The sequence below is a fragment of the Marmota flaviventris genome, chromosome 18 (genome assembly GCF_047511675.1).
Source record: "Marmota flaviventris isolate mMarFla1 chromosome 18, mMarFla1.hap1, whole genome shotgun sequence".
In the NCBI taxonomy this organism is placed as follows: domain Eukaryota; kingdom Metazoa; phylum Chordata; class Mammalia; order Rodentia; family Sciuridae; genus Marmota; species Marmota flaviventris.
In genome coordinates this window covers 3361999-3387761 of record NC_092515.1, presented here as the reverse complement: position 1 = coordinate 3387761, position 25763 = coordinate 3361999, and the positions used below count along the sequence as shown (strand labels likewise).

At 45.1% G+C, this 25763-nt stretch overlaps 1 protein-coding gene across 1 annotated transcript; it reads left to right on the top strand.

The window, feature by feature from the left end:
• Positions 1 to 244: 244 nt before the first annotated feature.
• On the top strand, positions 245 to 24784 carry Znf331 (zinc finger protein 331). Its single transcript, XM_071604429.1, has 6 exons — positions 245 to 313; positions 14508 to 14566; positions 18122 to 18227; positions 18449 to 18523; positions 19685 to 19811; positions 21211 to 24784. Exons 4-6 carry the CDS (start codon positions 18485 to 18487, stop codon positions 22464 to 22466), a joined length of 1422 nt encoding a protein of 473 aa, XP_071460530.1. The 5' UTR covers positions 245 to 313; positions 14508 to 14566; positions 18122 to 18227; positions 18449 to 18484; the 3' UTR covers positions 22467 to 24784.
• The last annotated feature ends 979 nt before the right edge of the window (positions 24785 to 25763 follow it).

Sequence of the window (25763 nt, the reverse complement as noted above, 5' to 3'; positions counted from 1 at the left end):
CCCAGGTCTATACTTCCTGCCCTCTGGGCACAGGTACCTGATGTGGGAGGCAGGCTCAGCCCCGTGCTTCAGGACAGGAACTTTGTCCTGGATCCCAGAGATCTCTGGCCCTCTTATTTCTAGTTGATTTTTCTATGGCCTGGGACAACTCTTCCTTCACGTGTATTTTCTAAGGTGGCCTGTGCTCCAAAAAGTCACTGGTGTTGCTTCATTCTCCTCTTTCTCCTAGGCCAGCTTTAAAAAAAAAAAAAAAAAAAAAAAAAAAAGTCATCATAAGGCAGAACAATTTGTACAACTGAAAGTCAAGGTTCAGGTGAGTTTCCTTTTTGTTCTTTAAATGACTTGTGTTAAGATTACTTTTAGGACTTTTACTTTCCTTGGTCTTAAATGTCTTTCCTAAAAGCATCTTATCCCAGTAATTCCTCCCCAGGATGTGTCAGGGCCATGCAGTGGCCTCAATGTATTCTCCTCTGACCGACTCTCTTCAGGGAATATTCACAGACTCATTTGGAAAATTGTTCACATTTCCTGGTGAGCTCTGCCTTTCTAAGAATCTGAAGGTATTTTCTATACCTCCTAGAATAATTCTAGTGCTTTATATTAGTGTGTGGTTTGAAGGGGAGGGGACTGGATTTTAAATGGAACCAGCACTAGATTTCTTTGACATGAGAGTAATGGGTTATTGTAATTGTTTATTTCTTTTAGTAACATTGGTGTTTCAAAATTTTTATTTAACTGACAAATGACAAGTCATAAATATGGTGTGCAACTTGATGTTTTGATTAGTGTATATATTGTGGGAATGATTGAATCATACCAGGCTGTTCCTGTTATGTGTGAGTACAAAACCTGTACCTTTGTAGTGGATTTCAAGTCCAGGTAGTGTGAAGGCTTCACTTTGTTCTTTTTGCTCAATGTTGCTTTGACTATTTGGAATCTTTTGTGATTCCTTGCAAAATTTAGGAAAGAGTGTGTGTGTGTGTGTGTGTGTGTGTGTGTATGAGAGAGAGAGAGAAGTGGCAGGGTTGTAGAAACTGTGGATCACTTTGGTTAATGTGGCCATTTCAACTATATTGATTTTTCCAAACCATAAATGAGGGCTATCTTTCTGTTTATTTGTGTTTTCTTCCATTTCTTTCAACCATGTTTTATACTTTTCCACATATAGGTCAACTCCTAGATGAGATTTATCCCTAAGTGGATTTGTTTGTTTGTTTGTTTTGGTTTGGTGTTTCTGTATTTTGATACTATAATGATACTGCTGTCTTGATTCCTTTTCAAATAGTTCATCGTTAGTGTATAGAAATGGTACTGACGTTAGTGTATAGAAATGCTACTGACTTCTCTGTTATTTTGTATGCTGTGCCTTTACTGAATTCATTTATTATTTTTAATACCTTCTATTGTGTTTTTTAAATTTAGGGTCATGTCATTTGCAAACAATTTCTTCCTTTCCAGTTTGGATGCCTTTTATTTCTTTTTCTTGCCTAATTTCTCTGGGCTGATACAACTAGTCCTGTTTTGATTAGAAATGGTAAGAGTGGGCATCTTTGTCTTGTTCCTGATCCTGAATGGAGGCTTTCAGCTTTGCTCTTCATTATGATGTTAGCTGTGTGCTTGAGATATATAACCTTACTGTGTTGAGGTATTTTTTTTTTTTTGCATCTTTTGAGATAATCATGTGGCTTTTGTCCTTCCTTCTATTAATTTGGTGTATCACTTTCATAGATTGATGTATGTCGAACCATACTTGTATCCCTGGGATAAATCCCACTTGATCATGTTAAATGTTCCTTTTAATGTGCTTGTGAGTTCAATTTGCTAGTCTTCGGTACTAGGGACTAAACCCGGAGTCATTTTACCACTGAGCAACATATCAGCTGTTTTTTTAGGGCCTCACTGAACTGAGGGGTTGGCCCAAACTTGTGTTCCTGCTGCCTAAGCCTCCTGAGTCTCTGGGATTACGAGCATGCACCACCACACCCAGATTCTCAGAATATATTTTAATTTCACTTTTATTGTCTTCCTTGAGCCATTAGTGTTTATGATCATGTTTTTTTAATTTCCACATAATTTAAACTTTTCTAGCATTCTTCCTGGTATTGATTTCCAGGATCATAATGCTATAGACAGAAAGGATACATTATTTAATTTCAGTCTTCTAACATTAGCTAAAACTTGCTGTGTGACTAAACATATCTTGGGCAAGGTTTTGTGTGCACTTGAGAATGTGTATTCTGCTGCTGTTGGATGGGGTGTTGTGTATGTGTCTATTAGGTCTGTTTGTTGTAAAGTTAATTCCAGCCTAAAGTTTCCTGACTCTTCTGTCAGGATGATCTGTCTACTGTTGGAAATAGGGTATGGAAGACCTTGCTATTGCTGTATTGCTGTCTATTTTTCTCCATATTCATTAATATTTGCTGAATTTATTTAGGTGCTCTGATGTCAGGGGTGGCAAATATATTTACAAATAATAAATTATCTTGAGGAATTGATACCTTTACGATTATAGAATGACCTTTGCTTTTTCCACAGGTTTCAAATTGTATTTTGTCTCATAGATGTAGCTGCTCCTGTCTGGAATATTTTTCCCCTCCCTTTACTTTTCTATGTCTGTCCTTAAGGCTAAAGTGTGTTAGTGTGTTTCTTGCAAGGAACATATTACTGGAATTTTTTTTTTTTTTTTTTTTTTTTTTAGTACCAGGGATTGAACTCAGGGGCATTTAACCATTCTGCCACATCTCCAGCCCCTTCTTTCTTTCTTTCTTCTTCTTCTTTTTTTTTTTTTTTTTGTGTGTGTGTGTGTGTGTGTGTGCACGCGCGTGCGTGTGTGCTGGAGATTGAACCCAGGGACTTGTGCATGCTAGGAAAGCACTCTACCAACTGACCTATATCCCCAGCCCCTCACCAAGTTTTTAGGGCCTTGCTAAATTGCTGAGGCTGGCTTTGAATTTAGGATCTTCCTGATCTTTGTTTACTATTGTATTTCTTTTTTCCAATCTTGGCTGTTGTTCTCTATATGTTCAGTTTTTCTGGTAGTATGTTGCACTCCACCACTGAGCCACATCCCCAGCCCTATTTTGTGTCTATTAGGTCTGTTTGGTATAAAGTTTATTTTATTTAGAGGCAGGGTCTCACTGAGTTGCTTAGCACCTCAATCCTCCTGCCTCAGCCTCTGAGCCACAGGGATTTTGTGTGGCTGGTAGTATGTTTTGGTCCTTTACCTTTTATGTATCTTCCAGACACTCTGTTATTTGTCATTACCATAGGACTACATAAGCATCTTTAATAGTTGTAACATTGTAGTTTAAGCTGATAACAACTTAGCATTAGGGGGGGATTATAACATTATGCCCATATTATGTTAAGTCAGATTTTACACCTTCTAAATTGTGTACTTTTCAACAGATCATTGCAGCCATCTTGCAGCTATCTTTTGTTGGTCGGGGTATTTGTTTGTTGCCTCCAACTCGGCCCCTCCTACCCCACTCTCCTGAATATATCACCATTCAGAATTAGAGTTTTGTGCACTTACCTTTATTAGTGAGTTGTATACTTTTCTGTGTTTTCATGTTGTTGCTTAATATCCTTTTGTTTTCACTTAAACTCTCTAGTATTTCTTATAAAGCAGATTGCAGGGTGTTGGACTCTCAGCTATTCTGTGTCCTGAAATGTCATCGTCTTCATTTATGAAGGACAGCTTTGCTGGGAATACTCTTCCTGAGTGGACGTTTTTTTCTCTCTGTTTTGAACATATCATTTCGCTCTCTCCTGGCCCACAAAGTCTCTGTCACAGTGTCTACTTTAGCCTCACAAAGTTTCAAGGGAAATGTGATGAGCCTCCTATTTGTCACCACTCTCCAGTATCTTTGTATTTGACTTTTGATAGTTCAATTATTATAATGTATTCCAAAATATTCTTCTTTGGATCAGTCTTGCTTAGAGTTGTTTTAATTTCCTGAACTGGGGACCCAAATCCCAACCAAGATTTGGGAGGTTGACATGTAGAATTTAAATTGCTTTCTGCTTCTTTCTTTCTCTCTTTCTTCTCCTTATCGAATGTGAATAATCTGTAAATTTTTTACTTTGATAGTATCTCAAAGGTACTTCATCTTTTTTTTTTTTAGTTGGGCAGCAGTCATTTCACAGGGTTCCATGGATCTAGGGGCAAGAGTGACAAGTCAGGAGGGCCACTTGAACCCTCCCCCTAAACAACCCTCCTGCCTTGGAGAGGCCAGACCTCTGGTCCTCCATTCTGCCCCTTCTGGACCCAGCTTTCACCCTAACTCTCTTCCTGTTCACCTCAGGACTTTCTTTCATATCCTTCTTCCTAGGAAACCTTTCTCCTCTTTCCTTTCTCTTGCTCACCTGCACAGTTTGCCAGGACAGATCCCAATTTCAGGCATACGCATGCCCTCCCAGGTGCCCTCAGCGATGCCTACACCTCCTTTTTACAAACACCTCATTCCAGCAAACAGTTTTTCCTGACATCCTTGTTTTGACAATTGTGATCCTCTCCTCTTAATATTTATCCACTCCCTAAAAATATTTGTATGTCCTCCTCAATTCTTTTATTTTTTTTTCCCCAGTACCAGAGTTTGAACCCAAGGATGCTTAACCACTGAGCTACAGCCCCAACTCTTTTTTTAATTTTGAGACGGGTCTCACTAAGTTGCTGAGACTGACTTTGAACCTGTGATCCTCCTGCCTCAGCCTCGAGAGCCACTAGTATTATAGGCATGTGCTACTGCGCCCAGTCCCTCTCAATTTTTTTTCTTTATGCATTTTTTTGCCTGATGGTATTTTGGGGGGAGGAAGGGGTACTGGGGCTTGAGCCTAGAGGCCCTTTACCACTGAGCTATAGCCCAGGTTGCCCAGGCTGGCCTGGAACTTTGTGGTCCTCGTGCCTCAGCCTTCCGAGTCTCTGGGATCACAGGTGTGGCCACTGTTCCCAGCCAGCTCTCCATTTCTTCTGGGTGGTAACTACAGCTTTATTCCTTTCATTGGTTGGTGTCATATGTTCCCAATTCTCCCTTCTCCTTGCAGCCTGGGGTCTGTGCACTTGAGAGAGCATACACCACTTGCAGTCTTTACGTGGCGTTTCTTTACATTACACTAATCCTTAGGACTCCAGGCTGAGTGACTTCCTCGGGGCACTGTGGAGTGGAGGATGAGCCAGGTCACTCGGCCACCACGGAGTTCCCACTGGGGTCTGTGCTTGGCAGGCCTTTCTCCAGGTACTCTACAGCCCACAGGTCCTCTCTGCCCCTAGGTATATCATCTGTCTCCACGACCCTTGCCCTTTGAGGTGGCACCTGAAACTCTCCAGGGTTCACAGGCTCAGTCCTATTACTGAGTAACAGATGGGTGTGGCATTGTCTAGCCCCTGGGTGGACGAGCAGTATTGGCATGGTGTACAACTGAGTGTCTGGAACCAAATGTTAGGCCTGCTTCAGGGTCAACAACCAAGATCCAGGCCTTCAGACCTCTCTCTGGGGCAACAGTGGGTGTGTGTCCCAGAATTTCCTGCACAGGTGAGCCTCCTGTGTTACTGTAGTTGAAATGATCTGGAGCTGATTTCTGTGGCTGCTTTCAGGTACAACAGTGCGAGTGAGCTCAGCAGGTCAGCCTACAGGAGCACTGACCAGGTATACCTCCCTCAAGGTCCCCAAACTGGCAGAACCACTCCACAGCCATAGCAGAGAGGGGCCAGGTAAGAGACTCAGGGCCAACACCTCATCTGCTGTGTTACCAACATCTGCAGACTTGCAAGATACACAGCCAGGACATGGGGCGCTACTGTGCCCTACTCTGCCTGAGCCCATCTTCAGCAAGTTTTAGCAACAGAATCAAGGCCAGAGGGGAATGTGGCAGTCCCCACATAGTGACAGGGATGTTTCCAGTTCTTGAGCTGAGACACTCTTTCTGTCTTGGGCTCCATCAGGGTATCACATATTCCTGCTTGAACTTGTAAGCACCCACAGAGCCTGCTGCCCATGGTGGCTGTGGCATAACAGGGAGGAAACACAAAGCAGGGACCCCCTATCCAGCCACATTGCTGTCATCACTCTCCTCTTTTCATGAATGTTACTTGGCCACTTTTAGATCAACCAATATTACAAAGAGTTTCCTACACCAGAGTTAAGAATATGGGGCATAGTGACAATTAACAGCCCACTTTCTACTTGTCATATAAGTTAAGCTCCATGCTTTACTCAAGTTTCCCTTCTTACCTAAAGTTCATCTGTTCCAGCTCCCTCTCCAGGACAAAATGTGACATTTCATTGTCAGAGCTCCTTAGGTTCCCCACTGTGTCTGTTATTGGGACATTTCTTGTTTTTTATGTTGACATTACTTAGAGGTGAAGTGTTAAACAGGATAAAATTATGGAATGTTAATAGTCATAAATCATAGTGTGCATGAAAATTTTTAACCATCTGAAATTCTCCTTTCATGAGACACTTTGGTAGGTATCAGACCCAGCGTAACATTTACTTGGTCTTCAGTACAATTAGGAAAGGAGGGTGGCCAGGTGTGGAGAGACCATTCTCATCACTGAACACCCTCTGTCTGCTCCGCACAGCTCCCTGGCTCAGTCTGCTCAGGCAGAGAGTTGCTCTATGATGTTCAGGGTCTTATTCAGTAGCTGAGATGTGGTCAAAGATGTTCAAGTTCAGGGAGAAAACGTGTTTGAATCAGTTTTACAGTGTTAGAGCTTGTGTTCATTTCCTTTGCTGCTGAAACAAACACACACAGTTGGTGGCTTAAAACATCAGTAATTTGCTGGGCATGGTGGCACACACCTGTAATCCCAGCAACTCAGGACACTGAGGGAAGAGGAGCACAAGTTCAAGACCATCCTGGACAACTTAGCAAGACTCTGTCTCAAATTTTAAAATAAATAAATAAAAACAACTGGATATGTCAATCAGTGATTAAAAAAAAAAAAAAAAAAAACCCTGGGTCAATCCCCAGTACTGCAAAATTTAATTAATTAATTAATTGATTGATTGAAAAGGGCTAGGGATATAACTTAGTGATACAGTGCCATGGATTCAATCTCTAGTACCACAAAAAAATAATTAATGGATTAGAACAAAAAAAAAAAAAAGATACCAAACCCAGGCAACTTAGCAAGCTTCTGTCTCAAAATGTTTCCCTACCTTCCCAGCCTCAAAAGGCTGTAGCACTGCTTGGCCTCTGCCCTTCAGTGCTAGTACTTTGTCTTCTCATCAAAAGCACTTACATGGGCTGGGGCTGAAACTCAGTGGTAGAGTGCTTGCCTAGCATGTGTGAGGCACTGGGTTCAATCCTCAGCACCACATAAAAATAAATAAAATAAAGGTCCATCAACAACTAAAGACAAATTTTTTTAAAAATCACTCACATGTTATACCTTATAGGATTAATGTCATGGTTTGAAACTAATCCCATGATAAAACATTAAAAAATACAGCCTTTCAGAATTAGATTTTCTGTGATTTTCTAGTTTGTTTCACAAAACATGACAATCATTACTGGGGCCTGGTGCTTTAAATATGTACACTATTACAAGTAGTAAATTTAGAATATGTAAAAAAGAAGAGGGAGTAATTAAAAATATTCACACAAACCTCCCTCATCAAAGGGAGTGCACAATTCAAGTCTCTTACCAATGTTCCCAATTTGATATCTTCTCAAATTAGAATCTCTCAGCTTCATTTCTGGTGCAAAATCATGCCTCTGCCCCCTGCTTGCTTGTGGAGAGGGAACATTTCCTCTTTGTGTGTCATAGAATCATTTGTGCCAATATTGCTAAATAAAATGAATTTCATTCTTAACAGGCTCTGAAAGTTGTTTTTAGTTTGCATTCATTATATTGGCAGCTGGTTTAAGAAGCTCATACATATTCCGATGCAAGAAAAAAAGGAAAATGGCCAGGCAGACGTGGTACACACCTGTAATCCCAGCAGCTCTAGAGACTTAGGCAAGAGAATCACAAGTTCAAGGCCAGCCTCTGCAACTTAGCAGGCTTTTGTCCCAAAAATTAGTAAAAATGACTGGGGGTATAGCTCAGTGGTAAAGCACCCTGGGTCCAATCCCCAGCATAGAAAGGAAGGAAATGGTGGCTTGGATTTTATTCATAAACATATATTAAGGGATGTTTAATGTTACTGATTTTTAGAATCAGCAGCCAATTTGTACTGAATAATCATAGTGTTCTGTGTAGATTATCTCAATCTTCATAGCGTCTTATCGTAATTATACTAGTGAGGAAGCAGACACAACTTAGTACCTGTCAGAGCTTAGAATCACATCCTGAAAGTCAGAGCCTGCATTCTTTTTGTTTTGTATTGTTTTTGTTTTTGTTTTTTTGTGGTGCTGGGGATTGAACCCAAGACTTTGGGCATACAGGGCAAGAACTCTACCAACTGAGCTATATCCCCAGCCCCAGAGCCTGCATTCTAAATTTCACCACGGTATCCCTTACCAAGTTATCCAGACCTTTCACAATCCACCTCCTTCACTTGGGGATTCATCTTGAATTTCACATCATTCTTAGTAAACACATTTATAACGTTACATAAATCTGTAGTTTATATATTCTATCTCTTACTGTGAGATATTTCTCTTTTGTTTGTTTGGTGTTTTGTTTGTTGTTGTTTTGGTTTGGTTTGGTTTTTGTACTGGGAATTGAACCCAGGGGCGTTAACCTCTGAGCCACATCCCCAGCCCTTTTTAGGGTCTTGCTAAGTTACTTAGGGCCTTGCTAAGCTGCTGAGGCTGGCTTTGAATTCATGATCCCCCTACCTTAGCCTCCCGAGCTACTGGAATAATAGGCATGCACCATTACGCCTGGCCTTGATTTTATTTAAAATTTTATTTCCTGGAGAACTGGAGGTATGGCTGAGTGGGAGGTATAGCACTTGCCTAACATGTTTGAGGCCCTGGATTTGATGTCAAGCACCACAAAAAATTTTTTAAAAGTATATATACATGTATATATATGTAATTTATTCATTCTCTGGAAAATCTAGGTTACATCAATGAATTATATCACTGGTAGCATCCTGGTCGTGATATTAAACTATAATATAATTACTAGTTGGTATAAATGGGTGAAAGATACACAGGATATCTCAGTATTCTCATAACTGTATATGAATCTATAATTCTCTTAATTTAATAAGAAGCCCCCTAGCCAATCACATATGCAATCCCAGGTACTTGGGAGGACAAGGCAGGAGAATCTCAAATTCAAGGCCAGCCTCCACACCTTAACAAGTCTGTCTCAAAATAAAAAGAAGCAGGCATGGTGGCACACACCTGTGGTCTCAGGGACTCAGAAAGCTGAGGCAGGAGAATCACAAGTTCCTGGCCAAGCAAGGCAAATTAGACTCCATCTCAAAATAAAAAGGGTCGGGATACAGCTCAGTGGTAGAGTGCCCGTAGGTTCAATCCTCATGTCATAAAAGTAAGTAAATAAGTAGGAAAAAAAGGGCTGGCATTGTAGGTAAAACAGCCCTAGCTTCAGGTGCCAGTACTGCAAAAAATAAGTAAAATAAAAAGAAGCCCAAGAGCTGTGGCATACTCCTACATTCCAGTCACTCCGGGAGGCTGAGACCGGGATCACAGGTTTGAGGCTAACCTGGGCAACAAAGCATGATTCTATCTCAAAACCTAAAAATTTCAAAAAATAAAAATATTTTTTCACAAAACAAATTAATCCTCTAAGTAAGCTTAAGCATACATTTGTGAACTACAGTTATTTCCTTGATGATTTTCAAACTGTAGAGTCTTTAGTCAGACTCCGGCAGCTAACTGCCTGAGGTCTCCAGAGCCCGTGACATTCCAACTTGGAGATGAAGGCATGATGCCAGGGCATAGCTGCTCCCTCACATGGTCTTAACCCACCAAAGGGGGGATGCTGAGGAGGAAGCTCAGGCAGCCCCTGGTCGAGGCCTGCGGAGAATGACAGGCCTGGTGCTCCAGGAGCTGCTGGAAGGGACACTGTTGTGAGGATTGCGCAGTAACAGGGCTAACGCCCCAGCCCTGTGCAGGTGGAGAGCTGGTCTTCAGGTCTCCCTCCTTATCGCCTCTCTCTAACATGTCCGACCACAGGTGCAGACTAATCAGGTGGTGACAAGTGCAGAAGTACAGTCCACACTCCCTTCACCACCTGAAAGGAGGCAGCACAGAAGGAGCCGTCAGTGTCCACAAGGCACAGTTTGGAATTGGAGCCACATTCCAGTCAGTGCTCCACATGTGACCCTGGGTAGACATCAGAGAGCTGGTTTGGGTATTGCTAGGTGCCAGGAAACAAAGGAAAGGTTTTCAGCAAATTAGTCCAAATTAATATCTTCTGAACTCTTCCTGCACACTCAAGGCTAAACTTAAAAAAAAAAAAAAAAAAAAGTTGGAGGTTGGGGAGGTAACTCAATAATGGAGTGCTTGCCTAGACTCCAAATCTTTTAATCATTTACAAGTACATGCACACATGTTAAAGGAACACATCACTTGTTTGACTCATGAGGTATACAGTTGTCCAGCAGTATCTCAGTGGAATTGGTCCCAGTACACACACACACACACCGTCCCTCCTCTGCAAAAGCAGATATCAAAATCCACACATTCTCACGTCCCTTGTCTTGCCCTTTGCCCAGGTGTGCCAGGGCAGTGGAGTAGGTTGTAGACATGCCAAAGAAAGTGCCTGGAGACACCATGGGAGATGGGATCACTCCGGACGCAAAGCTGTCATTGTGAAGATATTGATGATGGCACATCAGATCATCCCTACAGCCATGCTCTGGTGGCTGGAATCGAACTGCTGTCTCCACAAAGTGACAGCTACCATGGGCAAGAAGAAAAATCACCAAAAGGTCAAAGATCAAGTCTTTTGTGAAATTTTATAATTACAATCGCCTCATGCCCACAAGGTACTCTTCGGGTATCCCCTTGGACAAAACTGTCGTCAACAAGGATGTCTTCAGAGACCTGCTCTTAAACATAGGCCCGTCGGGAGGCCAAGATTAAGTTTGAAGAGAGGTACAAGAGGCCAGAGATGGCGCCACAGAGAGTTCCGTGGTGACAGGCTGAGAATACCTCTGACCCTTGTGCTGCTTTGGCAAACAGAGCCCCTCCCCCCGCCGCTTCACAGCACTCTGCCCAGGGCAGCTAGCTGGACAAGTGACACAGTGCCCTCAGTTCTGCAACCGTCCCCACTCGGGGGTTTTACCTGTTAGGCTTCAGAAGCAGCAACATTGTTGGCATCAGTTTGCTGAGCTTGCTTGTATGACCAGCATCCCAAGGAGCACCTGTTGTGCACATGCAAGAAAGCAGCTTTTGCCAGGCATGGTGGCATGCACCTGTAATTTCAGCAGCTCAGGAGGCTGAGGCAGGAGAATTACAGGTTCAAAGCCAGCCTCAGCAACATAGTGAGGCCTTAAGCAACTTAGTGAAACCTTGTCTCAAAAAATAAAAAGGGCTGGGGATGTGGCCCACTGGTTAAGCACCCCTAGTTTCAATCCCTGGTACCCCCCCCCCAAAAAAAAAAAGAAAAAAAGTAGTTTCCACAGGTAACACAGACTTGCCCTAGTTCCCAGTGTGCATAAGAGAAATCTAGTATCCTCCTAGATAGTGTATCTGGACGTTCCTGCCCAGATTTGCTCTCATTCACTTGGCTAGGATTTTGGGAACAGAAAGGGGGCAATCACATAAACATATTGGAGAAAAGATAGTCTCTTCAACAAATGGTGCTGGGAAAAGTGGATATCCACATGTAGCAAAATGAGATTAAACCTCATTCTCTCACCCTCCACAAAATCAAAGTAAATCAAGGACATAGGAATTAAGACAAATGATGCTGCACCTGCTAGAAGAAACTGTAGGTCCAACTCTCCATCCTGTCAGCAAGACTCCTAAGGTGCAAGAAGTAAAATCAAGAATCAGAGAGCCTGCAGAATGGGAGAAAATCTTTGCCACCTGCACCTCAGATAGAGCATTAATCTCCTGGATATATAAAGAACTCAAAAAACTTACCACAAACCATATAACCCAGTCAAAAAATGGGCAAAGGACCTGAACATGCACTTCACAGAAGAAGAAATATGAATGACCTACAAATATATGAAAAAATTCAACATCTTTAGCAATTAGAGAAATGCAAATTAAAACTACACTGAGGCTGGGGATGTGGCTCAAGAGGTAGCGCGCTCGCTTCGCATGCATGCAGCCCGGGTTCGATCCTCAGCACCACATACAAACAAAGATGTTGTGTCCGCCGAAAACTAAAAATAAATATTAAAAAAAAAAAAACTACACTGAGATTCCCTCTCACTCCAGTCACATGGCAGTTATCAAGACTACAGGTAACAATAAGTTGGCAAGGATGTGGGGGGAAAGGTACACTCATAACACTGCTGTTGGGACTGCAGATTTGTGCAAGCACTCTGGAAAACAATATGGAGAGCCCTCAGAAAACTTGGAATGGAACCACCATTTGACTCAGTTATATACTCCTCAGTATATACCCAAAGGACTTAAAATCAGCATATTTCAGTGACACAGCCACATTAATGTTTATAGCAGCTCAGTTCACAATAACCAAGCTATGGGACCAACCTAGGTGCCCTTCAACAGATGAATGGAGAAAGAAATGTGAGATAGACACACACACACACACACACACACACACACCTACAATGAAATATTACTCAGCCATAAAGAAGAATAAAATTATGGTGTTTGCTGGTAAATGGATGGAACCGGAGACTATCGAGCTATGTGAAATAAGCAATTCCCAAAAAACCAAAGGCTGGTTGTTCCTTCTGATATGAAGATATGCAGATGCTAACACAATAAGAGGGGGTGGGGGTAGAAGTTCATTGGATTAGACAAATGGAATGATGAGAAGGGAAGGGGGATGAGAATCGTAGAGACAGTAGAATGAACCGCACATCACTTTCCTATGTTCATATATGAACACACGACCAGTGTAACTCCACATCATGTACAACCCCAAGAATGGGAAGTTATACTCTATGAATGTATGTCAAAATGCACTCTACTGTCATGTATATCTAAAAAGGACAAATAAAAATACATAGGTTTAGAAAGGGGGGGCATTCAGGGACACGGTGTTTTACTGCCCCGCCCCCTTTTCGAGGATGATAGTCCTTTATAGAAAATGTGGCGTTTGTATAAACCTGTACACATCCCTTGTGCACTTGATATGGCCTCCCGATGAGTCACACCTACTGCGACGTGGACGCGGTGGGCGCTGTGGCACTGGAGGTCGGGTGCACTGGGCACCGCCGCAGGCTGCACCGCCTGGTTTGTTAGCCCAGCGTCCCCCTCGCTGGCCAGCCCCACCTGCCGACGGCCGCCTGTGCACTGGCCAGGGCCTCGCTGCGTCACAGTGGCCCTGTGTCTGGAGCCCTCTTGCTTCTCGGTGGGCCCCCGCCGCCTGGCGCTGGGGGTGGGATGTCCCGCGCAGCGTCTGCTGCTGCCCCTCCGCCTCTGCCCCTCCCGCGCGGCCCCCGCTGCATGCTGGGAAGCGGTGCGAGGCCTGGGTGCCATGGAAACGCACACTCTGCAGCGAGGGTAGTTCCGATGTCACGGGGCAGCGTCCCCAAGAGGCCCAAGACAGGAGTTGGAAGGAGCGCGCGCTCGTGTGTGTTGCTGGGTGTGTGCGCGCGCACAAGGATGCCCGAGCTCTGCGCATGCGCCTGTCCTGGCCCGGGGTCGCAGGGACCGCAAGCAACATGTTGTGTGGGGGCGTGCAGCCCTGACGCGGAGCTGTGTCCCGGTAACGGTGACGCAGGTGTGCTGTGTGCGTCACCGGGATGCGGGGCGCCAGGCAGAGGTTAATGCACTTGCTCCACCGTGTGGACTGCTGTCCATTTCTGCGCAGGCAGCGGGAGGCGGGAAGCATCCGTCAGGAGCCACCACTCCACTCCGGGAGCCACAGGTGTGACAGGCTGAGCCGGTGGGTGTGACGGGCCGAGGTACAGTCCGTGGTGGGGTGTAGGTTTGTGAGACCATGTCTGGCACGGATTTGTGCTTCTTTGGTGGCTTTTCAGCAGATGGCATTTTTGGTGATGACAGATGTGTGATCTTGCAACCTGTAGTTTGTTTCCTTCCTGCTTCTACTGAGTAGTACCTACCTGAGAGCAATGGGCCCCAGGGGACAGAGATCAGAGCCTGAATCTCCTTATGAAAATGACCAACAAGGACAAAGACATGGTCGTGAGATGACAGTTTCAGAGTCCTAAGTGTTCTCCCCACAGGCTATCTGGACGAAAAAAGATGGCCTAAAAGTGCGGGTTTTTTTAGGTGGTGGGAGATCACCCTGAGCCAGCAGAGCTGCGTCATGTTCCAGAACCTGAGTGTTTGAGCCTGATGCTCAGGGAACTCTCAGACGTTCAGGACCTAGGGACAGATGTACCTCCGAGTGTGTTTTCTATGTTAGCTTGTGCAGCAGAAAGACCCTGGTGCCTCATTCTTGTTTTCCTCTCTCCCCAATCCAGCTAAAGAGAAAGCATCCTCAGTTGGAAGACTAATCACACATCGTGAAGTCAAGGTTCAGGTGAGTTACATGTCTTGGTTTTGAATGATTTTCCCCTAGATCTTAACAAGAGACTTAAAGGTGTTGATCAAGAGCATATTGTTCTTGCGTCTGCTTTTTTTTTTTTTTTTTAAACCAGGGATTAAACCCAGGGACACTTAACCACTGAGTCACATCCTCAGCCCTTTAATTTTGAGACAGGATCTTGCAGAGTTGCTTAGCACCTAGCTTTTGGTGAGGCTGGCTTTGAACTTGCGATCCTCGTGCCTCAGCCTCCCAAGCCACTGGGATTACAGGTGTGTGCTACCACACCCATCTTTTTCCTACCTTTTTTAGCTTTCTGAAAATAGAGTTGTGATGAGGATGAAATTTTTCATACACTCAAAAACATATTGTGGCCCCCTAAAGCATAAGTGCTCAGGACATGCCAGCTTTGGAGGCTGCGTGGAGAGCCTGAGTGTTCACAGACCGTGAGCCACATCCATGTGAATGTGACTGTATACTAAGAGGTCATACAGTGAACAGAGCTTCAGATAGCCCAGCACAGAAAGCTCAGCTTGAGGCCCTTCCTTGAGCTCCATCTTTAACTTTCCAAAATTGCAAAATGCACTCACACATATACCATGTTTATGATACAGTCGTGTTTGTTATACAGTAATGTGTCAGTGTTTCCCCCCTTAAAGAAAAACTGTGATTCCATGGCATTAAGGAAGTGTATCTTTGGGCCAGGTGCAGTGGCGCATACTATAATCCCAGCAGCTAGGGAGGCTGAGACAGGAGGATCACGAGTTCAAAGCCAGCTTCAGCAATGGAAGGCACTTAGCAACTCAGTGAGACCCTGACCCTACTAAAATACAAAATAGGGCTGAGGATGTAGCTCAGTGGCCAAGTGCCCCTGAGTTCAGTCACTGGTATCAAAAACAGAAAAATCTATCTTCAGGCTGGGGTTTTAACTCAGTAGTAGAGTTCTTGCCTGGCACATGTGAGGCACTGGGTTCAATTCTCAGCACCACATAAAGATGAATAAATAAAATAAAGATATTGTGTCCAACTACAACTAAAAAATAATAATAAAAAAAATTAAAAAGTGCACAGTCTGGATGGCTAAAAAAAAAACAGATGTGTGTTTTGCACAGTTTTGAGGCTGGAAGGCCAAGATAAGGGTGAAAACCTGGTTGCGTTGGAGTGAGGCCTTCAAATTGCAGACTGCCCTTTCCTACCGTGTCCTCACATGGCATAAAGAGAGCTCAGGGCTTGAGGATCCTTTTTGTAAATGCATTAATGCCATTTATGAGGACCCCACCTTCTTGACATAATCACTTACAAAGGCCGCACTCCTGGTCCTTCACCTTGGGGGACAGGATTTCAATTTAGGCATTTTGATTGGACACAGCATTCAGTCAGTGGGGAGTCTGCAGAGGCAACTTGGCTACATTACTTGCTCAGGGTCTGATTTGTGTTCCAAAGACAGGGAAAAGATAATCCAGGACAGGAAGGTGATAATGATTTTAGCAACACCCTTTTTGCAATATTAGGCCTTATATCGAATTTCTTTGTTGCTGTAAAAAATTACCATAGATTTATTGGTAACAGAGCCCTAGTGGTCACACATCTGAAATCAGCATCCCTGAGCTGAGACCAAGGTGTTGGCAGAGCTCTGGACATGTTCCTAATAAGGGTTCCTGCAGCTACTGGCCCTGTGTGGCTTCTGACCCTTCTTTTACCAACAAAGACAAGTCAAGTCCTTCCTGTCACCTCATTCTGACCCTGCTTCGGCCATCACATCTTTCTCTTCTTAACCCCCACCCCCACCCCCACCCCGCCTTTGCTTATGGACCCTTTCGGTTACATTGGGCTCACTGAGATAATTCTGGATAATCATCCCTATTTTAAAGTTCAAAGGCTAGCAATTTTAAGTCCATCTGCAACTTTAACTTCCCTTTGCCATTAAGGTGACATTCACAGTGCCAGAATTACCATGTGGATATCTTTGAGACAATGATGCCTGACACAGACCTGTCTATTCAGAGTTTGACCAGTGACTCCAGTGTACCTGCTCCCTACCAATGTGACCCTTTTTGTAGGCAAGCTGTGTGAGTGTGTGTGTGTGTGTGGCTGAGAACTGAACCCAGGGCCTCCCACATGCTAGGCAAGTATTCTACTACTGAGCTACACCCCAAGGCTCCTTTTGATTCTTCATGTTGTTTCTTACAATGGAATTAACACTGACCTGCTATAAAATAATTGAGACCCCTAGGGAGCTCATAAAGAAGAAATTTAAATTATCCACAATCCTTAGGTACAGTGGCCATGCCTGTAACTCTAGCTACCTGGGAAGCTGAAGCTGGAGAATCACAAGTTCCATCCCAGCCTAGGCAACTTACAAAACCCCATCTAAAAAAAAAAAAAAAAAAATTCTAATTGTACCATTCAGAGAAAACCATTTTTAAAATGTTGGTATGTTCCAGACCTCCCAACAATCTTTCATAATTAAATTCAGGATTTTAATGTTTTTTTTTTTTTTCACAGAACATCCCAGTATGTGCTGATGAACAATGCTACAATATCACTGGGTACCTTACAAGTAGGGACTGAACAAATTACACCTGCAAGATTCATGAACACAAATAATAGATGTGGGCAATATAAGTAACATTTCCAGGATAAAAGAATAGGGTTGCAGCAGTTAAAATGTTCATACATACACCTGTAACCTTGGCAATTGAGGAGGCTGAGGCAGGAGGATCCCAGATTTGAAGGCCAGCCTGAGAAACCTAGTGAGATACCATTTAAAAATAAAAACAGCTAGGATATAGCTCAGTGGTTTGGCACTTGTCTAGCACATATGAGGCCCTGGGATTAATCCCCAGCATCACAAAGGAAACAAACAAAAGTCACACTAGTCTCCCTTGTCACTTTAGAACACTCGATGCAGCTGTTCACTCCATGCTAATTTCTCAAACTGTCATCTTCTCAGATCAGTCTCTGAGCTTGATTTTTGATGCAGAATCATGTTTCTGTTCCCCTGGGTGCTTGTGGAGAGGGAGCATGTTTTCTGTAATATATCAGAATCTCCTGTGCTAATTTGATTAAGAGTTTATTCTTGAGATCAGGTTCTGAAAGTTTTTAGTGTTGATTATATAGGCAGCAATTTTGAACAGCACAAACTTCAGCCTAAGAACAAATGGGAAAGGGCAGACTTGACTTTCTTTTATGAAAACATTAAATGGGGCCTGGGATATCACTGGCTTACCATGAACAAGGCCCTGGGTTTAATCCCCAGCACCACAAAAAAAAAAAAAAAAAGAAAGAAACCTAAATGGATGTGTAATGTTCTTGATCCTCCATAACAACAGCTACCTTACATTCATCATTATGTATGACTAGGTGTTTGGGTTGATTATCTTCCTTATAATTGAGACGGTCATGGCTTATAATCTTTTTATTCCACTTTTAACCGTGAGGAAACACACACTATGAGTTGGTACTGTCACTCCAGCCTTGGGTTCAGCATTGTGGTACTTTAGTGGACTTCAGCCTGGAGACACAACTGATCTTCTGTATGGTTAATTTCAGTCTCCAGGTCAGCTGCTTCCGTGTCTCCCAGTCCACCCTGAATCGCCGGTTGCTCTCTCCAGTGTGGTCAGCTCCCGCCTGAAACAAAGAAAGGCATTGCTATCAGGTATGACAGGTTACCTCACAGAACAGAATCTGGTGGCCAAGGCCATGTGCAGCTGGGCTCTGGGCTCCTGGAGGGCCTGGGTTTGTCCAGTACCCCTCCACCTTCCCCAGGGAGTCATGTTCATGTGCATGTTGGGAAGAAAGGGTGAGGAGTGAGGTCACATTAGGTCATTAGGAAACCCAAACTGCAGGTGGTTTTTATGTCTCTTTTTTCATTCCTAGCTCTGATTCTGTGTCTTCAGTGGAAGAAATCCCAAGATGACCAGTCAAGCCCAGAGGTCTGACGCCATGGCCCACGTAAGAGTGTTTTACTTTTCACTCTTGGAATATGACAGTCAGGCTTGAGGGATCCTTGTGAATTGTGCTGAGCTGCTTACTCGGTCTCCCGTACACTCAGTTTTTTCTCCAGAGAACTGTTGAAGTGATGCAGGAACAAAGCCCCTTGAGGGGTGCTCAGTCCTGTCTGTGGCTTGCTGCCTTAAATATGTTGGTCCCACTTGACCTCAAGAGGAGACAGATTCTCCACTGATCTTGTTTTCTGGGTGCACAGGAGGGAACTTTCAGATCCGCTGATCTCAGTCTTAGCATGCAGTGAGATGCCGGTCTGGGGGGCTTTCACAGTTGGGCAGAATTGGATGTGGCTATGAGGAGGGCCTGTGGACACAAATCACGTTCCCTCCCCCAGTATTGGAAAGTGAGCCAAGGGCGCTCTACCTCTGAGCTATACCCCCAGCCCTATTTTATTTTTGAGACAGGGTCTTGCTATTGCTAAGGCTGACCTTGAACTTGCAATCATCCTGCCTCAGCCACCCAAATAGCTGGAATTACAGGCATGAGCCACTGTACCTGAATCAGCTTTTGTCATTACAGAGGAACACTGTTTAAAGTCTGCTCTGGCAGGATGGTGAATTCGAGGCTTGAAAACATTAAAATATGCCAAGCCCTGTCTTCTAAAATAAAAGACCTGATATTACAGGCAAAAATCTCAGGATTTTAATTTTCTTTTTAAAAAAAAAAAAAAGGAGAGGCTGAGGTTGTGGCTCAGAGGTGGAGCCCTTGCCTAGCACGTGTGAGGCACTGGGTTTGATCCTCAGCATCATAAATAAATAAATAAATAAAGGTATTGTGTCCATCTGTAACTAAGAATATTCCCCAAAAAGTGGGGGGGGAATACTGTGGGAACCCACACTGGTCGGGCATTTACAAGACACTGGCAGGCTCTGCTGTGACTTCAAGGACAGCTGGGACTGCCTTGTCTACTCCTCCCGGGCAGGTGCAAGTCAGGGTGTGGGCTGCTTCCTGTGCCTCAGCAGCGCTCAGTGTGGGGGCACCCAGGGTCCTGCCCCCAGGCACTGGTGCCTCAGCCTTCCTGTGACCCACTGTATTTATCCCACCCCAGGGAAGCCACTGTCTCTTCTCTCATCCTGAAGCCCTTTCTGTCTCTCATCCTGTTTGCAGGGTTCGGTGACATTTTCAGATGTGGCCATAGACTTCTCTCAGGAGGAGTGGGCCTGTCTGACCTCTGCCCAGAGGGACCTGTACTGGGATGTCATGTTGGAGAACTACAGCAACCTGGTCTCACTGAGTAAGTCGTTGCCTCGCGGTCTTGGACTCTGCTGCCTGGAATGTCTGATTTTCAGGAACACCTTTCAGGAGACTAGCCAAATGTCTGCCTCCTGCTCCCAAGGGAACGTTCTGAGTTTCGCAGTATGGAAGAAGACATTACACACCTTTATCTTCCCATCTGCCACTTATCTTCCCACCTTTGTCTGGCCTCCTGTGTATCTCTCTGCCTTAGTGACCAAGGGGTGAATTGGAATTCTGGGGTATTTATTCCATGGCCATCTTCAAAGAAATGAAGCTTTATCTTAGGCTACCATGTTAATTGCTCTTAATGGTCTTTGGTACTTTGAGGATCTACCTCAGACCCAAGGTTATTTGTTTTTTTTGTTTTTTTTGGGGGGGGGCGGGTAGTTATTGGGGATTAAACCTAGGAGCACTTAGCCACTGATTCACATCCCCAGCCCTTTTTTATATTTTATTTAGAGACAGGGTCTCACTGAGTTGCTTAGGACCTCGCTAAGTTGCTGACAGTGACTTTGAACTCACGATCCTCCTGCCTCAGCCTCCTGAGTCGCTGGGATTATAGGCACACACCCCACACATGGCTCCAGGGTGATATTTTGATACATGTATGTGGTAATAGTGATCAGATCAAGATAATTAGCACATCCATCACCTGAAACATTTTTCCTTTGTTTGTAGCCAAAGCATTTAAGTCCTCTGTTCTGTGTCTACTTTGGCATATACAATAAGTCATTATTAACTATAGTTCCCCTATAGTGGTGTGGAGCACTAGAACACATTCCTCTTGTCCAACGGCAATCTTGTGCCCCTTTGCCAACCTCACCTACCTCCCTCCACCCCCCGCCACCTCTGGTACCCACTGCTCTACCCTCTACTTCTGAAATCGCCTCCTTTAGCTTCCACGTGAGAGAGAACGTATGGCATTGATTTTTCTGTGCCTGGCTTATCTTAGGCTCCTCCGTGTTGCCCTAATGTTAGAAGCTTATTCTTTTTTATGGCTGAGTATAAAAGCACAACTCTCCAACTACATGTTTATGTTGTTTCATAGTCGTTCTGCGTTTGATTTTCTTGGATTTTCTAGGAATGCCATCACATCATCCACAGAGTATTCTTGTTTCATCTTCACTTTTGAGATTTTTCCCTCTAATTCCTTTTACTGAAATGTGTCAGCTGACAGGAAACAACGGGGCTTGGCCATCAATATGCTCTTCCTATTTGATGTTAGTGGCAATGACTCCGGTGCTTCCCCTTTGACTGTTGAGGTGCCAGGAGTAGAATCTGCATTACCAGGAGCTCTGGGTGACCCTTATTTGTTCTACTGAAGGCCTTTAGGTTTTGGCTTGGGTTTAGGTTTGATTTTGTTTTCCTGTAAAGAAAATATGTTGTTTTTCTTTCAGATTTGGAATCATCCTATGAGGCTAAGAGTTTAGCGATACAGAAGAATATCTACAAAATGAATCTTCACAAAAGGAATTCAGGTAGCAAAAGTAAGTCTCATCCCCCGAACAGGATGCGTGAAGGTGAGTCTGAAGTCCCACAGGGCTCTCAAGAGAGAAACCGCAGTCGAGTAAAAGTCAACTCGAGAAAGGCGCCTGCCAGCAGAGACCGCACCCCTCCGAGACCGCACGCACGGCCGCACAGCAAGGAGAGCTCCTACGAGTGTAAGGAGTGCGGCAAGGCCTTCAGCCGCGGCTACCAGCTCAGTCAGCACCAGAAGATCCACACGGGCGAGAAGCCCTACGAGTGCAAGGAGTGTAAGAAGGCCTTCCGCTGGGGTAACCAGCTCACTCAGCACCAGAAGATCCACACCGGGGAGAAGCCCTACGAGTGTAAGGACTGTGGCAAGGCCTTCCGCTGGGGCTCCAGCCTCGTCATCCACAAGAGGATCCACACTGGGGAGAAGCCCTACAAGTGCAAGGATTGCGGCAAGGCCTTCAGGCGTGGCGATGAGCTCACTCAGCACCAGCGGTTTCACACCGGGGAGAAAGACTACGAGTGCAAAGACTGTGGGAAGACCTTCAGCCGTCTGTACAAGCTCATCCAGCACAAGAGGATCCACAGCGGGGAGAAGCCCTACGAGTGCAAGGACTGCGGCAAGGCCTTCATCTGCGGCTCCAGCCTCATCCAGCATAAGAGGATCCACACTGGCGAGAAGCCCTACGAATGCCAAGCATGTGGGAAGGCCTTCACGCGGGTCAACTACCTCACTCAGCACCAGAAGATCCACACTGGGGAGAAGCCTCACGAGTGCCGGGAATGTGGGAAGGCCTTCCGCTGGGGCTCGAGTCTTGTGAAGCACGAGAGAATCCACACAGGTGAGAAGCCCTACAAGTGCACAGAGTGCGGGAAGGCCTTCAACTGCGGCTACCACCTCACTCAGCATGAGAGAATCCATACCGGTGAGACGCCTTACAAATGTAAGGAGTGTGGGAAGGCCTTCATTTATGGGTCGAGCCTTGTCAAACACGAGCGAATTCATACAGGAGAGAAACCCTATAAGTGTAAGGAGTGTGGGAAGGCCTTTAGTCACGGCCATCAGCTCACACAGCATCAGAAAACACATATTGCAAAGTCGTACACATGTAAGGATTGTGGAAAGGTATTCAACCATGCGAACCATCTTAGAGAGCATCAGAAGACACATAACAGCTGAAACCTGCCAACATACACGACACACCAAGGCCTCCCTCCTGCATTCACTCCTTCCTCAACATGAGGGAAACCCATGATTTAATTTAACATCAGAAAGCCTTCACTGGTCATCCTTCTAACTACAGAACATCACAAGTCATACTAGAGGCAAACTTGGAGAGTTGGGAAGTCACTTTTCTTAATGAGTACGACATGCTCAGTCATTTTTACTGGACAGGTTGGCTGAGCAAATGCACAGAGCTTGCCGATACCATTCCATCTTTTTTATGTTTGAGGTTCATTCTAGGAACAACTCTGCTGATGTAATGTGAGGAGGCCGCCAGCCATGACCCGTCCCCTGCCAGTTATCACCGTCCACGTCTACCCCCGGTGAGACACACAGCACCCTGCTCATGCTCATCGCCTGTGCATTACAGATGCTCCTTGGCACACAGTAGGCTCATATCCCAACAAACCCGCCCTACTTGAAAAGACATTCACCACTGCATTTAATACACCTGACTCAACAAACATGGTGGGTCAGCCCAGCCTACCTGAAATGTGCCCAGAACACTCCCATTAGCCTAAGTTGGGCAAAATCATCTAACACCAAGGGTATTCAATAATAGTGGTGAATGTCTCACCTAACTTATTAAATATTATATAGAAAATGAAAATCAGTGGTTCTATTGGGCACACTTCCCACCATCGGGAAGCTCTAAAATAGTGATTCTTTTGGGCACACTTTCCACCACTGGTAAGTTCTAAAATCAGTGGTTCTCTTGGGCACACTTCCCACCATTGGGAAGCTCTAAAATCAGTGGCCGTATTGGGTAGCTTTCCGCCATCGTGAAGTTCTAAATCAGTGGTTCTACTGGGTAGCTTTCCGCCATCGTGAAGTTCTAAATCAGTGGTTCTATTGGGTAGCTTTCCGCCATCGTGAAGTTCTAAATCAGTGGTTCTATTGGGTAGCTTTCTGCTATAGTGAAGTTCTAAATCAGTGGTTCTACTGGGTCTGCTTTCCGCCATCGTGAAGTTCTAAATCAGTGGTTCTATTGGGTCTGCTTTCCGCCATCGTGAAGTTCTGAAATAAGTGATTCTACTGGGTAAGTTTCCGCCATCGTGAAGTTCTAAATCATGGCTCTACTGGGTACGCTTTCTGCCATCGTGAAGTTCTAAATCATGGCTCTACTGGGTACGCTTTCTGCCATCATGAAGTTCTAAATCATGGTTCTACTGGGTAGCTTTCCACTATAGTGAAGTTCTAAATCAGTGGTTCTACTGGGTCTACTTTCCGCCATCGTGAAGTTCTATCGTGAAGTTCTAAATCAGTGGTTCTATTGGGTAGCTTTCCGCCATCGTGAAGTTCTGAAATAAGTGATTCTACTGGGTAAGTTTCTGCCATCATGAAGTTCTAAATCATGGCTCTACTGGGTACGCTTTCTGCCATCATGAAGTTCTAAATCAGTGGCTCTATTGGATACTCTTTCGCACCATCGTGAAGTTGAAAAACCTTGGCTGTTTTGGGTACACTTCTTGCACATTATGTTAAAAAGATGAAAGTTGAAATATCTGTAAATCCAGACCGTCTATATTTGTAGAATGTATGTTATGTGCTTTGTTTGTACACAGGGATAATCACACCTACGTAAAACTGCTATGTGGAAATTAAATGTTCGGTACATGTAAACTCTCTGAAAATGTATCTGGGGTATTATTTCAGATCAGTATTTATCACCTATTGTTCTTGTGATCATCACCATTAGTGTTCTTAGTGAGTTATCAAGACCACCTGGAGTGCAGTGAGTTTAGAAGAGATAATCGAACATCTAGGTTTCAGAGAGCACAGAAGATGACTGTCACATCTTGGGCTGGACAGTCATGTCGGTGCACAGAAGGCATGGACATAAAAGGTTAAGTGCAAGGCCTGTGAAATGATGCCGCAAGATGGAGAAAGGGCAAGCAGATGCTCACTCTGCATGCACCTACGAGGGACTCAGAAAACAGATCAGCTAAGAGGGGAAGAGTAAGCACTTCACAGAGAAGGCTCAGCAGCGGGGGAAGCACATGGAAACAAGCTCAGCATTGTGGCTCTCCAAGTACAGTGCCAGTGAAGACGGGGGCGCCGGATGGCACAGGTCAAAGTCACAGCAGCTGAGACTGTACTTCAAGTGTCTTACCACGAAGGACAAGTGAGGTGAGGACGTGTGTGATTCAGTCATTCCACATTGTATACATGTATCAAAACATCCCTTTGTACTCTGTAAATATAATATAAACAGTAAAAAGTGTAATTCAGTTGTTTGTCAAAAAATACTAATAAAGAAATTTTTAAAGGCACATTTGAGCTGGACTCTTGGGGAGGAGCTAGGGCTGTCCATAGCCTTGCAGAGGAGGCAGGCAAGTGGCTGTCCTGGGGAAGGAGCCAGGCCAGCTCTCCCGGGAGAGAGCAGTCAGTCTCAGAAGGGACCTGAGCCACCATAAGCTCCTGAAGTGAGGTACAGGTTGTCTCTGGGGAAAGCCAAGCACCGAGCAGGAGCTGAGACTTCGAGGGCTGTGTACGGGGCATGGGGGTCGGAGAGAGGAGAGCGAGCCTGGCCATGGGGACCAACTACCAGAGCTCAGGGCCGGGTTCTGGGAGACTGATGAGGGTGGGCTGGGGTGGGGCTCAGAAGCTGGGAGGGGGGCCTGGGAGGTGCCGGGGAGCTGCCTCAGCCAGTGGAAGACCCTTCAGCACAGGGCAGACAGCCATGTCTGGGCCCCGGGGTGTCCTGTGGAGGTGGGCAAAGGCTCCAGAGCAAGATCAGAGCAGGGCTTAAGTTTGACTCTTCTCAGGGTTGGGGCTGCATGTCAGCTAGAGCTACTTAGTGCTCACTGTTTGGCTAAGTGACAGATTGAGTCCTTGAGGGAGCATGTTCGGGTAAGGGTCAGACCCAGGCCTCAAGGCAGTTCCTTTCTGGACCATGTGCCACACCAGACAGCCTCATAGAGGCCACCGTCCTTCCTAGTACCCCCTTCTCTATGGACTCTAAGCCAGCCACAGCAGAATGGACCCAGGGGCCCCCCAGAGCTACATTAATGGGTGGGCACTGCCCTTCCTGCCAATTCTATATAGACAGGAGTGGGCGGGGGGCAGTAAGGAGGGCAAGGGGACACGTGTGTGGTGAGGAGGGGCTGGAAGTCCGTGGAAGGGGTGCGCTCCACGGTGGAGCAGAAACAGGACTGTGAGGCTCCCGAGCAGAAAGGCAGTCTGAGCGCCTCCTGGGTGACTGACAGGAGGTGGAGCCGGGCACCGCGGTGGCGAGGCAGTAGGATCGCA

Excerpts from the sequence above, each read along its gene's own strand:
- Znf331 (XM_071604429.1), top strand. The coding sequence starts at position 18,485 with ATGACCAGTCAAGCCCAGAGGTCTGACGCCATGGCCCAC. Across the intron at positions 18,524-19,684 it reads GGTCTGACGCCATGGCCCAC|GGTTCGGTGACATTTTCAGA; the intron begins GTAAGAGTGTTT and ends TCCTGTTTGCAG. Across the intron at positions 19,812-21,210 it reads CAGCAACCTGGTCTCACTGA|ATTTGGAATCATCCTATGAG; the intron begins GTAAGTCGTTGC and ends TTTTTCTTTCAG.